The sequence below is a fragment of the Arachis hypogaea genome, chromosome 3, assembly GCF_003086295.3.
Source record: "Arachis hypogaea cultivar Tifrunner chromosome 3, arahy.Tifrunner.gnm2.J5K5, whole genome shotgun sequence".
Taxonomy (NCBI): Eukaryota; Viridiplantae; Streptophyta; class Magnoliopsida; order Fabales; family Fabaceae; genus Arachis; species Arachis hypogaea.
In genome coordinates, this window is record NC_092038.1 from 138,381,209 (window position 1) to 138,397,438 (window position 16,230).

General features: G+C 36.2%; 4 protein-coding genes across 26 annotated transcripts; 1 reads left to right on the forward strand and 3 right to left on the reverse strand.

Moving 5' to 3' along the window:
* Positions 1–610: 610 nt before the first annotated feature.
* On the reverse strand, positions 611–6,813 carry LOC112734432 (potassium transporter 7). The gene is made up of 10 exons (XM_025783743.3): positions 5,929–6,813; positions 5,579–5,807; positions 5,223–5,471; positions 4,977–5,027; positions 4,586–4,846; positions 3,913–3,965; positions 3,683–3,797; positions 3,342–3,596; positions 2,101–2,623; positions 611–1,498 (listed from the first exon to the last, which is right to left on the reverse strand). Exons 1-10 carry the CDS (start codon positions 6,178–6,180, stop codon positions 961–963), a joined length of 2,526 nt encoding a protein of 841 aa, XP_025639528.1. The 5' UTR covers positions 6,181–6,813; the 3' UTR covers positions 611–960.
* Positions 6,814–7,418: 605 nt separating this feature from the next.
* On the forward strand, positions 7,419–11,124 carry LOC112734435 (uncharacterized). Of its 23 annotated transcripts, none has more exons than XR_011877977.1 (11): positions 7,419–7,656; positions 7,767–7,845; positions 7,930–8,009; positions 8,096–8,162; positions 8,353–8,424; positions 8,905–9,123; positions 9,226–9,436; positions 9,540–9,683; positions 9,954–10,157; positions 10,239–10,431; positions 10,518–11,124. XR_011877977.1 is itself a non-coding variant. In XM_025783747.3 (8 exons), exons 1-8 carry the CDS (start codon positions 7,581–7,583, stop codon positions 9,543–9,545), a joined length of 810 nt encoding a protein of 269 aa, XP_025639532.1. In that variant the 5' UTR covers positions 7,419–7,580; the 3' UTR covers positions 9,546–9,863. The 23 variants fall into 23 exon arrangements, 1 of the variants encoding a protein (XP_025639532.1); XR_011877978.1 differs by having other exon boundaries at positions 10,537–11,124; XR_011877979.1 differs by having other exon boundaries at positions 10,239–10,365.
* A 1,248-nt stretch (positions 11,125–12,372) lies between these two features.
* On the reverse strand, positions 12,373–14,273 carry LOC112734438 (heavy metal-associated isoprenylated plant protein 45). The gene is made up of 3 exons (XM_025783750.3): positions 13,279–14,273; positions 12,978–13,050; positions 12,373–12,805 (listed from the first exon to the last, which is right to left on the reverse strand). Exons 1-3 carry the CDS (start codon positions 13,282–13,284, stop codon positions 12,609–12,611), a joined length of 276 nt encoding a protein of 91 aa, XP_025639535.1. The 5' UTR covers positions 13,285–14,273; the 3' UTR covers positions 12,373–12,608.
* Positions 14,274–15,143: 870 nt separating this feature from the next.
* LOC112734437 (uncharacterized) lies at positions 15,144–16,229 on the reverse strand. The gene is made up of 3 exons (XM_025783749.3): positions 16,059–16,229; positions 15,830–15,986; positions 15,144–15,437 (listed from the first exon to the last, which is right to left on the reverse strand). The coding sequence occupies exons 1-3, from the start codon at positions 16,227–16,229 to the stop codon at positions 15,304–15,306; spliced, it is 462 nt and encodes a 153-aa protein (XP_025639534.1). The 3' UTR covers positions 15,144–15,303.
* Position 16,230: the final 1 nt, after the last annotated feature.

The window sequence follows — 16,230 nt, forward strand, 5'->3', positions numbered from 1 at the left end:
TTATTTTTATGTAAAGTTAATAGTTAAAAACTGTTTCACTAAATTGTAATTTAACAGTTCTTAATAATTAATAAAAGTTTTCACCTTTAATTATTTTGAAAAAATCAACTTAACAGAATACAATGTCCAATTTCTTAAATATTGCTCGCTCTTCTCTTTGTCTTTTTCTATCTGCAGTTAAATAAAAATAAAATTTAATAGTGCATAATGAACCTATTGTCCAAATAAAGAACATACTATATTGTCCAAAGAAAGAACATACTTCTAAACAACGTAACCATCGATCATTGAGGAAAATATCAACCTTTTAGAATCCTAAATGCTCAAGTTTGCAATAATCATATCAAGTTTTCTAACGTTATCTTAGTAAAGATGTAGGAATAACCTTAATAATAATAAAAGAAAGGTGAAAATTTAGGTGTAGTCAACTTTCCGTAAAGTTGATAACTAAAAATTGTTAGATAAAAATTTAGTCAAATCGGTTAAATTATTTAACGACTTTTAACTGTCAATTTCACATGAAGTAGACCACACCTGAATTTTTACCAAAAGAAAAACATGTAAGAATAGCCTATAAGATCCGATCAGATACCACTGTACAAACTCGGCGTTTTGTAAAACTGAACTGGAATTCCACACCCGCATTTCTACACAGCAATGTATATGTATATATATTTTTCCCCTCTCCCTTTCCTTAAAAATGTTACAAATATCAGTTTCTTTCTGTTCCCAGCCTGTTCCAATTCTGTATACCCACGTAGCAATTGACAACCATAAGGAACATAAAAAATTTCCGAATGATGAACTGGAAAGATATTCAGTAAGTTTGGAAACCACGTATCCGAGCAAACCATTCGAACTGTGCAGTTTCAAATGAGACCCCTCCAAGACCCACTCACTGCTACCTTTCTGTTTTCCAAATTAACTTGCATTTGTTTTATTCGGGTGCAAAAAATGTGTTCAAACCATGTAAGTCATGCCAACCTGCATCAGATTTGAATGGGGTACACTTAAGTTTGCGATACCCCTCCTGCAGTTCTTTCTCAAAAAGGCATAAAAATAGTTAATAACTAGCTTCTTTAAGAACCAGGAGTCTTTCCTAGCCCGTATATCCCCATGACCAACAAGATAAACAACTCCAGATTCTTTAGCCTTGCGTATAAAAGATAACTCTCTTTCAAGACTCTGCTCTGCGTCAAGCACTGGGGGATTATTTGAAGATGCTGAAGCCACCTCCTCTGATGTGCTTGCTTCAAAAGTGGGAATGTTTGTATCATTAAATTCAGCCAGAAGGGGAACGCCGAGTGAGTAAACACTCCCATTGGGAGCTATGAGGACCCTAGAAGCAGAATAGTCATCTTCTGAATCACTATCATCATCCCCATCACTCTCAAGTGACCTCTCTTGAGCTTCTCGACGTATAAACTTCTCTAGGCTCTCCATCAATAGCTGCTCAAAAGTCTGGTGATTTTCTTTGCGAACATCTTTGTAGCCATACCTGTTGGCATATATCAGAGAGGATCAGAGAAAATGGGGAGATTCAAACTTTTCTCTTGATTAGATGTGTAGAGACAATACGGAATTGGAAAAGAATCCCCCAAATAAAACCTTGATTTGGACAGAAAAAAAGGTTGTTCAATTGGAATTAGGATTACATTTCTTTTCTTCTTACTTCCTTTCCAACCAAGAGAGTTATTGCTCTCCAGCCAAGTAAAACGACATTATAATTGCCAGGATCAGTATGTATCATTAGAATTTCACAGTGTGCTCACGTAAAACATAAAATATACGTTCAATTCACAAACAAATAACTGCTCAAACATAACTGTCAAAATAGTTTAAGTTATTATTAGTTGATTTAACGTCTAAACACTAATAAAGATTTCACAATAGTAATTTTTTTCCCAAGAATCCCTAATATAATTTTTTCTATATTATGTCATGGAATTAATGTTTTGACAGATGATCATGTAACATTTTCTTTTCACAATCTATTAGACTTCCCCAAAACTAGACCACTTACATGGATATTAAGTTAGCCCCAGTGATCTCATATAGTTACACATCACACATGTTCCTAAGAAAATTTGAGATCATTACCTGGCAATACAACGAAATATATGATAGCTTTTCTGGCAGACTCGCCTGAACAGGAACCTTTCACTTTGAGGTACCATAGAAACTGGAACATACTTGATACTCACAAATATGATCATGGAGTGTATTGCAGGAAGTGTGGTTAGAAAATGTCCAAAAATTCCTGGAATTCCTTTGACCAACTCATTATAAAGTAACCCAATCCCAGGAGCTCGTATTGTCCCCAGATTGGAGCCCAATTCTCGCATTAAATCCATTGACAGCTTCTGCTTGACTTCAGTTTCATATTTAAGTTTGCTTCCATAATTCCATACGAACATTATAAAAAAATTTATTATGCCTAAGACCAGTATAATCCAACTTCCATCCGGTATACTACACAAAACTGAGGAAAAGAAAGCCAACTCCAATCCCAAGAAGACTACCACAAAACTTAGCACTATGATGATGTGTGTCTGCCATATAAGGACCATAACAAGGGTTACTAAAATAGTGGTCATCATCATCACCCCCAGCTCAGCAATGCCTGAAAAAGATAAAATTTACAAGCTCAAGACTATATATTTCATATTCATAATAAAGAGATAAGTTCAGCGCTGAAAACACAAGAATCAACTTCCTCCTCCTATCTAAGCCAGCAGGTCAAAATAATGTTTAATCCATGAGTGAGTGTTGAATGGTCGGATCAAATTTATTAATGAATAGGCCACAGGTTTAATTGCGCGTACTGCACATCTACTTTGTACTTAATCTGTAAGTACCATTATAAGGCCCTGCAGAATCTCACAGCATATCCTGACCTTGGAATGAAACAACCTACCCTCCCTCTGAACTTTTAAATATCCAGAAAAAGGAAGGTTTGATTGCATCCATTTCAAATCACATGACGATTGACACTTTTTAAAAGCTTGCAGATGGAACCAAACATATATCTTTATATTTTATATGTATGGAATGTAATAATTGTGAGCATACAGAGTTTCGAAAGAACTGTGCAATGATAGTATTCAATGCAATCAGTGCACACAGGTTTCTTGATGCGAATTAGATCCTTTTAAACATAATTCAACCACTGCTATTATTATTTTTTAACAATAGTTGAGGATATATTTAAATAGTTGATATCCCATTGAACATGTGAAACTATTTACAGTTCGACAGGTGATATGCATATCCACAACAAATAAATTTGATAAAATACCTTGAAAGATTAAAATAAAGAAACTGAAAAAAAAAATAATTACCATATGCATTTCCAATCTCATCAATGTTGGATATAGAGCAGACAAACACCAGGGAAACAACCAATAGAAACCAGTTTATGACAGGGATATAGATCTGGCCCATAAATTTCCGAGAAGTATGAACTATTTTTAGACGAGGAAAACAACCAAGTGCAGTTGACTGCTTTATACATGAAAATGTGGCTGTCGTCATAGCCCGGCTAGCAATTAGTGCAGCAACAAGAGCAATGAGGAAAGTTGGCCAGAATGCACCTCCTACACATAAAGATTTTAAACTGTAAAGACTTGTGACAGCAGATAGCCAGATAATGATGAACAGTAGAACAGAACCTGGCACTTACTTGGAACAGAAGAAAAAAAGGCTTGACCAGCATCAGCATGGTTTTCCATAAGATATGCTGCTTGACCCAAATAACCCAATAGTAAACACGGCAAAACAAGAAAGACAAACGTAAGCTGCAAACAAAAAATTTCATGAATTCATCCATTTGTTAGTGAAAAGGAAGATAAAGGGAGTAAAAGAAATGAAAATAGAGGCTATGATAGTATTAACTTTCACATGATTTGTTACCTGAACTGATCGAACAGAGAAATAACAAAGATCTGCAAACATGGCCTCAGAACCTGTAAATGATCCAGTAAAAAGTATTAACCTATAGCATAAGAGATAGACATGTAAGAGATGGTTAAGTTTAAATTGCATAGTTTGCATATCAATATATCAAATTGTTTGTGTATATGTGTGATTTTGACATGACACCACTTATATCCATGGTTGATTAAATTGCATGCCTCTTGCAAAGCAAAGGAAGAAAGTGTCACTAAAAGACATATCACATTTGAGTAATCTTTGTCCAACTTGTTCTCCAGCAAATATCAGTGTAAACTAGTTTTACACGTGCATAAGCAATTGCTTAATTTTGATGCACTATTTGTGGAAACCAGTTTTACACGCGCATCCAATCACATAACGTCACGTCGCGAAAATAACTATCTTTTACACTGAACGTGTGAATAGTCATCCTAAAGAATGGATGTGATCGAACAACCGTGTAAAACATTTTACACAGTCCGTGCATCAAAATTAAACTACTATATGAGAGAGAGAGAGAGAGAGAGAGAGAGAGAGAGAGAGAGAGAGAGAGAGAGAGAGAGAGAGAGAGAGAGTATAGCAAAATTAGAAGTACAGCACAGAACACAATATTGCATCTACTATACCAAGGATCTTGCATATAAGTGCTTACCAGTTGCACACAAAATACAGCCCCCTAGTGAATACCATGCTTTGGTTGAATTCCTTGCGAAGAAATAATAGATGTGAATAGGATTAAAGGCCCTCAAGACACTAGTGTCATATGTGACTAGATTGTATATCCCAATGCCCGCAAGAGAGCAAAACCATATGAACAAAGCAGGTCCTACAGCAAGCCCCATTTTACTTGTTCCATACTTCTGCACACTGAACAAGATGATGAGGCAAGTAACAGAAATCATCACTACTTCATCTGCATAATCAAGGAAAAAGAATAAGTGACCAATTCAACTATTAAAATAACCATTATATAGGAGTAGGAATCAGCTTATTAGTTGTTAGTATGCGGGCAAAGAATTCATCAATTGGTTAACTCTCAATACCTTGCTCAATTGCATCTACGCCGACTCGCAAACCATTAACAGATGATAGAACTGCAGGAAGTTATGGACATAAATTAATATTAAGAACTAAAAGTGGTTATTGAAATTTGAAAAACGATATTTGGCCTTGAACAGAAACAGCAAGATATCATTACAAGCATGATATAGATGTCAGTCCAAATGCCTTCTGATCAAAGCATCTCCAAATAATGTACAAAATACACAACAAAACAGTAGTTAATAAACCTGACATTGCCGGTGTTACAACCCCATTAGCTATCACCATAGAAGTACCAGCAAGCACTAATAGAAGCAGAATCTTCTTGAGAGTCACTGAAGACTCTAGCCTTTCCTTGAATTTTAATGACCTTTCAAGCTCAGGGGAAGGCACCTTCAGCCTAAATCCTGATATCCGGGCATCTGATGGCAACTGATTGGGAAGTAGACTCACCTTAGCATTACGACAAATCAAAGAGTACAAGGCAAATGTGCCACCTGCAATGGTTTCAAGACAATCATACATTTGGTCCAGAGAACTAATGAGAAAGAGAGAGAGAACAGAAAAAGAACAGTGAAGGAAAATCTTCAAAACAATAACATACCTTCACCATCATCGTTGGCCCACAGAACAACCAGTACATACTTCACCAAAGGAATCAATAGTAGAGTATACAATACAAGTGACAATGCCCCAATAATGTCCTCATTGTCATTAATAGGGGCCTTCCTGAACATAACACTGAAGGTATATAATGGACTCGTTCCAACATCACCAAATACAACACCAAGAGTTTGAAAAGCCAATATGATTCTCTTTCCCATGTTGACATCCTGAAACAAGGCATGTCGTTACAGCAGAAATCAAACAACTCCAATATCCACTCAAAGCAAGCAAAAAATATAATATTTGAAGGGAAAACACTGATAATAAATTTAAAACTCGAGAAGTCACCTCAAATTCGTTTCTCTGAACACCAGGGACCTCAAGAGCTTCAACATCGAAGGAATCGATTCGCGGGCCAGTTCGAACGAGCCTCTGCTCGCCATTATCCTCGTCCTCAGAATCCAGAACAGAATGGTGGTGCCGCAAATCGGCCTCGAACTCATCAATCTCGGAGGCATCGTCCTCGTCTTCCTGGAAAACCCACCTCGATTCCGTGGAATCCATCGACGAACCCCTCTCTGGATCCCCGTACTCAGCCATCGCCTCCGCGCAGAAGAAGAGCTCAAATTAAAGGTTCAGAAATGACGGGAATAAGAAAACGAATTAGGAATTTTAGGGTTTGGCATAGAGATTTAGGAATTGGAGAGGAAATTGAGCTGAATTTGATTAGAAGGAGAAGAAGAGGAAGGTGGAGATCACGAGCATATTGATGGCGATGGTGGTGGTGGTGGTGGTGGTGATGCGATGCAAAATTGGAAACGACACGTGATGCAGATGTCGTTTAGCGTGAAAAATTAGAACCAAGTAACAAACCGTGTCAGCGTCGTTGTGTTCAATTCAGCTGCTACAAATACTATACTCCACAGTCTCCACGGCTGTGTCCATCATCTTCATATGCATGAGTTTTCAGTTTTCACGTGCTAATGAATCAAATTTCATTGATGCTTTATGGATTTTCCTGTGTAACATTGCACAAAGGCTAGAAAGTAGAAAGTGCCACGCCTTCTTTTTTCTGCTTCTAATCAATTAGCATGGTTAGGCACTTTTTACAAAATTAATAATATAAATTTTCTTATAGCTTAAATGTTATTATAAATTGTTTAGAAAAGCTATTTTTAATTATGGATAAATGTACTTAACAAAACTTTTTTAAGTATTAAAATTGGGTAGACTATGCTAATATCCACAAAGATTTTTTATATATGTACCCAAGAAAAGAAAAGAAAAGAAAAGAAAAACGAAAAGGCAAGGCATAGTGAACCCCGCCAAAAGATTTAATTAACGTTGATTTGAATTTAATTTTGATAATTTATTAATATTAATTTAATTTTCATCTGCTATACATTCTTTAATTTCTATAATTATTTAATTATACTCTTAGCTATACAGTTTATTAGCAAAGAAGAATAGAAAAAGATTATAAAATTCTTTTTAATTGTTAAAACAAAGTGGATTTAAAATATGTTTAAAATTACTAATTTTGAACATTCATATCCACTATATGCATTCAATAATAAAAATTTAGTTACTACTATTCAATCATGAAAACTAAAAATATATTAAAATATTAAATATGTGAAATGATAATATAAATATGCACAAATATATTGAAGTTAATTTATAAAATATTTCTCAATAAGTTATAACTTAAATAGCATAATCCTTTTATATTCATTTAGAAATTGCGAATTCGAGTCTCTTTATTTTTGGTAAAAAAATAATAATTTACAAAATATTTAATATTTTATTATTAGTGTAATTTTATTTTAACTATTTGAGAGTTTCAAGAAGGTTCTGTAGTCCACCCACAAAATTACACAAATACAGAGATTACTCGCACCACAAAACCAACAAATCCAAACCCTAATCCACTCTCTTTGCTCCTCCGCTCTCACACTCGTCACTCTCCTCGCTCTCTCTGTAACAACGTTGCGACCACCATGTCTCACTTTGGAAGGTCAGGACCTCCGGACATCTCCGACACCTACTCCCTCCTCGTACTTAACATCACTTTCCGTAAGCTCAACCTCTTTCCCTTTCCCTTCCCTTTTTTATGCTTCTTCCCTAATCTTTTAACCTAACACTCAATTTTATCTGCGTTTTTCGTGTTTCGATGTTCGTTAAAGGCACAACCGCCGACGACCTCTTTCCTCTCTTTGACAAGTATGGCAAGGTCGTTGACATCTTCATCCCCAAAGATCGAAGGTACTACTTATTCCCCGTCAATTTCAATTCTTTATTTAAATTTTAATTAATTAACTAACTAGATTAATTATTATATTGATGAAGGACTGGCGAGTCCAGGGGTTTTGCCTTTGTGCGTTACAAGTATGCCGATGAGGCTCAGAAGGCCGTCGAAAGGCTTGACGGTAGGGTTGGTGTTTCTGATTCTTATTTGATTCGTCAAAAGATAATATAATTTTGTAGTTTTCATCATTTGAATTTTGTTGTTCAGGAAGAATGGTTGATGGTCGGGAAATAACTGTCCAATTTGCAAAATATGGCCCCAATGCGGAGCGCATGTATGTTATCTTTTTCCATGTTCCTTAAAAAATTCAATATTTTATTTGGGTTCTCTAATCCATTAGTCATCGGTTCTTTATGTTTTAAAGAAATTGCATAACCTAAAGTTTATAAATTTTGTTGCTTGTTCTTGCATATGATGATTGTTATGCCTCGGTAGTTGACAAGTTTGGTTTATTTGATTTACAGTCACAAAGGAAGGATTATTGAATCAATGCCAAGAACAAGGCATAGGTCAAGGAGCCGCAGCCCAAGGAGAAGGTGTGTTCTGCTTTTTAGTTTTCATATATCTGAAAGCTTGTTTTGTCTCTTTGCTGGTAGACTTGAATCCATGCAAGGCTTATCTCATTTTCTCTGATTCTGATTCTGCACTGGAATGAGATGTTTTATTCACTTTTATGATTTAAGTGCATTGACTCTTCTTGTACAGAAAATCTTGTATCGCATAAATTTTAACATGTGTGCAGTGTAGCACTTGCATCAGATTTCATATTAGCTTTGTTAGGCTCAAATAAATCCTTTGAAATTTTCTTCTTTCCAGCTACCACTGCTGACATTGTAATTGATTATTAGCTGGTGTAAACAATTATTTTGATGATGTGTTCGAGCATCTTATATATTTAATCTTTAAAATTTTCTTGTGATAATTAAAATTTATTTAGAACATCCTATGGTGTTTAGTTATTCGCATCTAGTGCCATTGCTAGAAATTTGTATTGATCAAAGACCATTTGTTTGCAGGTACCGTGATGATTACAGAGACAGGGATTACCGTAGGAGAAGTCGTAGCAGAAGTTATGATAAGTATGAACGTGACCGGTACCGTGGGAGGGACAGAGATTATCGTCGTCGAAGCAGAAGCCGCAGTGCCAGCCCTGATTACAAGAGTCGAGGGAGGGGGCGCTATGATGATGATGATGATGATCGTCGTAGTAGAAGCCGGAGCCGATCGGTGGATAGGTTCTCTTACATTGATTCTTTATCTCTCTTTGCTGTTATTTTGTCACCATGAAGTGTGTTTTTTTTTTTTTTTTTGACATTTTCATTGTTGGTACCTTTCAGCCGCTCCCCTGCACATAGTCCTAGTCCTCGAAGGAGTCCTTCACCCCGCAGGAGTATGTCTCCTGAAAGGAGTGCATCCCCAAGAAGTCCTAGAGGTGAAAGTCCTGATAATCGTAGCCGTGATGGACGATCTCCCTCACCTCGCAGTGTCTCACCACGTGGTCGCCCTGATGCTTCGCGAAGCCCATCCCCTCGGAATTCAAATGGTGATGTAAGTAATGTTTGGTTCAAGTTTTGCAGTGAATAGTTGTTTTTGCAATCTTAGATAGTTTCCTCTACCCTCTGTGACACCTAATATCTACCCTCTTTTGCAGGCGTAAGCTCTCTTGCATGAAAATTCTGGAGACACCTTGAGCATGAGCAGTGCAGCTGTAGCTGTTGTGAAAATGTTGAATCTTCTGGTCAATGTTAATGATCTTATCAGTCATTGAAGGATTTTATGATCTATGTGCTGTTTGGTAGGGTCAAACCTCCTTGGTGTTTAAGTGTTTCCATATTTGGACATGATGTTTTTTTCTACTTGCTTATTTAATAACTGTTGGAACATGTAGTTGATAGGTTAGTACTTCAGTCTATGAGGGATCTTGTTATTGTAGTTTCTTTTTACTACTTGCTGCATGTTCATTTCTCTTTCTCTATTTTCACTTCTCACTTTTCAGAAAGGAATATGGTTGTGGTCTAGTTTAAACTCAGTTAATTTATGATGAACAACTTACTGGGTTTTATAGTTGTGATCGGGAAAAGTGATGGGCCTGATTGGTGCATGTTGACATTGTTGCTGTTGATGCTGTTTCTAGTCATTGATGATGAGTGGTCGTGAGTTGTACCCGGTTGCAAGAGTATGCTGGTTTTAGGAGTATGATTGTTTTTTGCCGTGCTGGTTTGACAGACACTAAGTAGACTTGGTTTTTTCCTGAATGGTCTGATTATTGGTAAGCTTTTTGGTTACTTGCTTATTTTTCCTCAGAATTCTTATCTTTGATTTGCCGTGTTTGTTCTTAATCGGAACAAAGTTGTCCTGAAAGGGATTCTCATTGCTGTGACGGACACAAGTTGCACATTTTTTGACATGTAGCTGAAGCCCCTGTAGGAGTTGGATCATTCATTTGTTGATTCAGATGCAGATACTAAACATAAATCGTGAGAACTAAATATGAACTATAATTTGCTGGTGTTTTAGTTCGAACTATAATGAAGTTGACAATGGTAACATGTTCATTGTTACTTTTTAAGGGTATTTTACTGGTAACTTATTTAATATTCACCTTTATAATATCTGCTACTTAATGTAGTGAGATATATTTGTTGTAGCACGCTGCTCCATGAAACTGTAGCTGTGCGATGGTAGCAGATGCATCTTTTTTGTGAAATGAGTGATGGTGAATAATTTGAAGAACTAACCAATGACTGTAGCTGACTGTTGCTGCCCTATTTGTTGTGGTCGGGTTGGCAATGGTATTAGCAGTTCGTACTGCCGATAGCTGTCTCATGATGCTGATGGTTTCTGTTGATTCCAAAGCTGCCTGACAGAATTTTCACTATTAAGCTGGTGAAACCGTTCCTGTGTTAGTCAGTCTTTCACAGATTCTATTGTGAGTCATAAATCATTTGTTCGTTAATTAAACTGTTTGCTCATTTGTCATTTGTTGCTTTATCATTATGACCACCTTTGCCAATAGTGGTGTAGTTAGGAGGTAAAACACATTTGATAATGGTGTGTCCAACTATAACTGTTCTCAGTAAAATCTGAGTAGTCCTGTGCCCATGATTGGAGAATTAACTGATGTTAGTGTCGGTTATTATTTTGGGATGGTTGCAATCTCTACAGTAAGAATTCTAAATCGGTAATATGTATGGTTGAGCGAATAATTGAATGATATTGCATTCTTTTTTGGAGCAGTATTCTGTGCTGTGGTATGAAGGCTTGTTGTAGAGCTACATTAGTTGAATGAATATATGTGCTTATGGACGTGTCTTCATCATCTTCCTCGGTGTTTTCACGTAATTTTAAATGAGATAAAGCAAAGGAGAAAAAGATATAGACATGGGGAAAGTGTTTAGCACATTATCTTTCATGCAGTAACAATTTATTTTTGGGTAGGATTATCGATACGATATAGAATTTCAGATTTCTTCTAATCAAATATTATAACTTTATTAATCCATTAAATGGAGGTAGAGGTGTATTTATTATTGGTCGCTGACAAAAATACCCTCGTAATTTAAAAATGTGATAAAAATATCTAACATTAAATATGTATTTTCAAAAACTTTTGGTTGAATTTTGATGTTTTTTCCGGGCATGATTAGAAAAATGAAATATTTTTATTTTTAAAATTTGGTGTTTTTTTTTTTGCTAAGTTTGTATTTTTTTGGCCTAACAATTAATAATACTTTCAAAAAATAAAATAAAAATATAGGGATCAAATTTTTATTCCATTTTTGTGTGCATTTTTTAAACAGTTATTAAATATTATTGTAAAATTATGAATTAAATGCATAAGTGGTTTGTCAAATACGATTAGGGATGTCAACACCACTCGAATTCGCAAGTACTCATCCCGCCTCCTATTTGCTCGCGGCCGGGAATTACTCACCCCGCACCGGGGCGGGTTTTTAGCGGGACGGATTCTTGGGCGGAGCGGGGCGGGTTTAGGTTCTACCTGCTCCGGTATATATATAATATATAATTTTAATATATAATGTGTAATATATGTAAGGTCAAATAAATTTTGAAATTTAATTTTTTATTAGATTTTAATAATTATAGGGGCGGGGCGGGTACCCGCGGGGCAGGTTAGAGTTCAATCATTTACTATCCACGGGTAGGAGCGGGGTGGATTTTATGCAGGTTATTGTAAGGCGGGGCGGGGTCGGGTAGAGCAAAAATCCGCCCCTATCCGTCCTGTTGTCACCCCTAAATACAAAAGTTGTTTGTCACTTACAAAAAAAATATTATTTTTGTCGCGTTTTTAAATTATTTGAAGGTATTTTTGTCAATAATAAAAGTCGGGTGTATTTTTGTCAGGGATGAAATTATTTAGGTGTAATTTTGGTAATTTGCCCTATTTTTTATTATATTTATTAGGTTTCAAATGGTAAATCTCTCTCCCCCCGAACTGGGCCAATCAAGACCTCTAAGCGGAATTGTGAAAAAAGAGTGTCATAACTCATAAGTCATAACCCAACCATTTTGATATAGATGTTCTTGTGACATTTGATTGGTCATGGTTTCTGACTTTCATCCTTCCATGGAATGAGAGAGAAAAAAAATAGAACATGCATGTCATCCATATATATAGAGAGAGACCCAATAAGAAAACTCCAAAAGAGAAAGAACCTATTATATCATATTTTGATGGGGTTGGAGGATGTGAAAGAAACTAGAAAAAGTTGAAGGGATTGAATCTAAAGCTGGTATATGTGGCACTGACATAAGCATTAAGCAATTCATTCTGCGCAGACCAGAAATCAGCCTTGAGACCCCCCCTTCTCACTGCTTTTAGGATCTTGTTCTTGTGTATGTACCCAGTCACCACTACCTTTTGGCAGTTAGCATCCACTTCCACCTTCTCTATCCCTGCACGTTGGTCCAATAAAAACTCACATTAGTTCCAACAGCTAGCTGATCTCAATCATTGTGGCATTGATTGCCAAATAGGAGAATAATTCCTATGCATTGTGTCAGCCAGTTGAAATTCAATGGATTGAAAATATAAAATATAAACCTTATCATTATCAGACAAACCCACCTTTCAATTTTGATAGACATTTCCTTAGTCTTTTCTCGTGTACACAAACCATTTCCACTTTTAACTCCACAATCTGCAAAACAGGATAGTGATGGAAATGTTATTAGACACAATTATCTACATTTGTTAAAATGTGTTATACAACAGCGTTTGTTGATTGAACATGCATGCTTTCTTCTATTATTACTTCCGTAAGACTTCTTTGGTTCCATCAAAATAATTAAACACCACTTGATTTTTCGATATTCGTCTGCATAGACCATGTGAAAATCTATATGAGAAGTTATGAAGATAATTATACCTCCATGAAAACTGCTGAGAGGAGATAAGTGACGCTAAGGAGTGATGAAATTCAAAATCAAACTAGAGATGAAATGTTGAAGAAGGACGACCAGGACTCGGGAGTGACAGATAAGTACAATAATGAGTATTGAGACACAACAGTTCCGAAGCAATTTGAAATGATATGGTTAATCCAATGAGTGAGAGAGACAAACAGACAGGGTTGTATTTATATACTACTATGTAACATCAAATCAAGGACAAGCTCACATTAAAGTGAGTGAGGATTGCGTTGGGTTTTGAGATTGATGGCAAATTTGATGTGGAAGTAGTACAAGACAAGACCACATGCTTTTTCAGGGACAGTAGCACCACAATGAGCTTTGGAATATGCGATACAAGGCCCAAGGCTTTCGATCCACGCAAAGCAAAGCAAAGAAGTGTATCAGAATTTGAAATGATTGGCTTTGACAGGTCCAACATCACTTTTCTTCCTTTTGACCCAAGTTATGATCAGAGAGAGAGAGAGATTGAATTCTTGGCTTTGATGAATTGTAACAGTTGCACGCAGAATGTTTAACATTTGGTGTTAATTTTCTGTCTACTATTATCTCCAATCTGTCATATGTCCTACTAAATAACACAATTTTAACAGAAAATCATAAGCATAATTTCGGTGTCATATAACTTTATGATGACATTGTAGAGTTATATGCATATTTTCCATGTAAGCAGTGAGGATTTGCCACAGAGAAAACAAAATGCGTGGCCTATAGCATATGCTGAAGCTAGCTACTATGATGATGTGACTGATATAAAGTGCATTAATTCTTTACTTGTTATCTGACATATGCTATTTTATTTTGCATCGTTGTCGAGAGCCTTCAGCAAAGAAAAGGAAGAATTAAAGAAAAAGAGAATAGAAACGTCTATCATGCAGAAGAATGACAACAGGAAAACATACCAAGTAGCAAGTTTGGTATACTCGCCATTGGGATACGAGCCTTCTCTCTCAACTTTATTTTAATTCTTCCAAACTGCTACTATATATTGGACTTCCTCAGTACCGTTGCTAGCTAAGAGTTTAGTAAGGAAAATGTTGGAAGATTCTTTCTTCCAAAAGCTTAACGACACAGAAACATGAGAATGAACAGTTGAAAAATATTTACCCAAGTTTAGTAAGGAAGCCGGTGGAAGTATCATGAAGCAAAGTTGCAATTGTGTTGCATTAGAGTAGACTAGATTTTCATATAAACTTCAACTGTATACAATATCTCACTATAAGATAAAATATGATTAATAGTAATACAAACAGTTCATATCAAGAATCGAATTTTCCTTTTTCCTTTAAAAGGAAATTGTCTCTTTACATATCATTGGCATCTTGGAAGGCCAACAATATAAAAGGAAGAAAGAATGTGGAGAAGCATGCACAGCTAGAGTCTAGAAAAACAGAGAGAAAATAGGTATAGAAATTGAAGAAAGTAAGATCACAGATTTCTTAATTACTATAAACTAAAGCCAATGATAGCCATCACCAAAACGTAAAAGATCAATCAATTATTTTGAGGTATAATTGCTTTGCACCTTGTAAAAGTGAAACTCTAGTTCATCCTAGTTACTTCTGATGGATAACATAACACACAAGAGCGTCACGACTTGTAGATTTTGAACAGTTGTTTCTTTATAGCTAAATAAAAGGAAAAGCAAAGAAACAATCACAGCACGCCTTCAAATCAATTATGTTTTTCTTCAAGATGAAAATTGAAAAACATATTTTACTGACTTTTTAAGGTAAGTACCGTGATCAATCATAGCTTGTGAATTATGATGGCTCCACCTAATATATCTATTTAGCCAACTGTTGCTTTCCGAGAAATAAGATCATAGAACAGGAAATTCATATGGAAATGATAAAAATATAAAGATGTTGGGAAAACAATCTTCACAGTTTACATACTAGTTTGATTCAATTTACATGCCAATTCTAACAAAAATAATGAATAAGGAAAGAAAGGAAAAGGAGTACGAAGCACCCTGGCTTTTACATAGACGTGGAAATAGATTCCTTTCCTCCAAGTGTTTGAATAATAGCTTCCAGGAGTTTAATATCATCATCACGCTTTGCAATTTCTTCTTGCTTTGCACGTAACTCTTCCATGTGCAGCTCAAACACCTCTGCAATGAAAATTAAATGTTAACTTTGCTCATAAGAGACAAACAGAGTTGCATTAAATTTCTGCTGCAAATCCCGAAATCTACGCCCTCTCCTCAACCAAAACAGGATTTGAAACTAGGAACCCAGGTTGAAGTTTCCAGGCACAATGGCATCAACACAATTTCAAAAATTCAAGGCAGGGCTACTACATCAGTGTGTAGCTGAATGTGGACTTAATTGCTCCATAATGGAAATTAGCAACTTAATAATTTCTTCAATCAAAATCAACATGCATAGTTCATTCATATTGAAGGACAACAGGGAAAAAAACAAGGAGAGTTACTCCAGATCAAAACAGGCAGTTGCAAATTATGATTACAGTTTGAGTTGTAAGGATTCATGGTGAACATACTTGTGGTGTTCTCAAGCTCTTTGGTGACCTCTTGCGCGTGCAATTCAGAAGCTCTCTGTGCCGCTTCGGCCTGTCGCTTCTCAGAGCGAGCGCGGGCAGCTGCGGTGATGGCGGCATCAAGCTCTCGTTCCAAAGTCTCCACTCTCTGCTCCAGAACCTAGATGCAACACAGATTCTTATTGTTTAGGAACTCGTAGATTGTTACAAGGGGGAAGAAGGGGAATAATACCTTGATGGTGCGGGCTTGGTCAGCGGTGAGGGAGGCTTTGGCGAAGCTTTCTTCGTCGACGAAAACGGCCTTCTTCAGAAGAAGCTTCTGGAGAGACTCCAGATTGGATGCCATCTCCGTCAGATTCGTGATCGCCCCGTTCCATCGCTCGCTTCCTCCTTTCTCATCCATA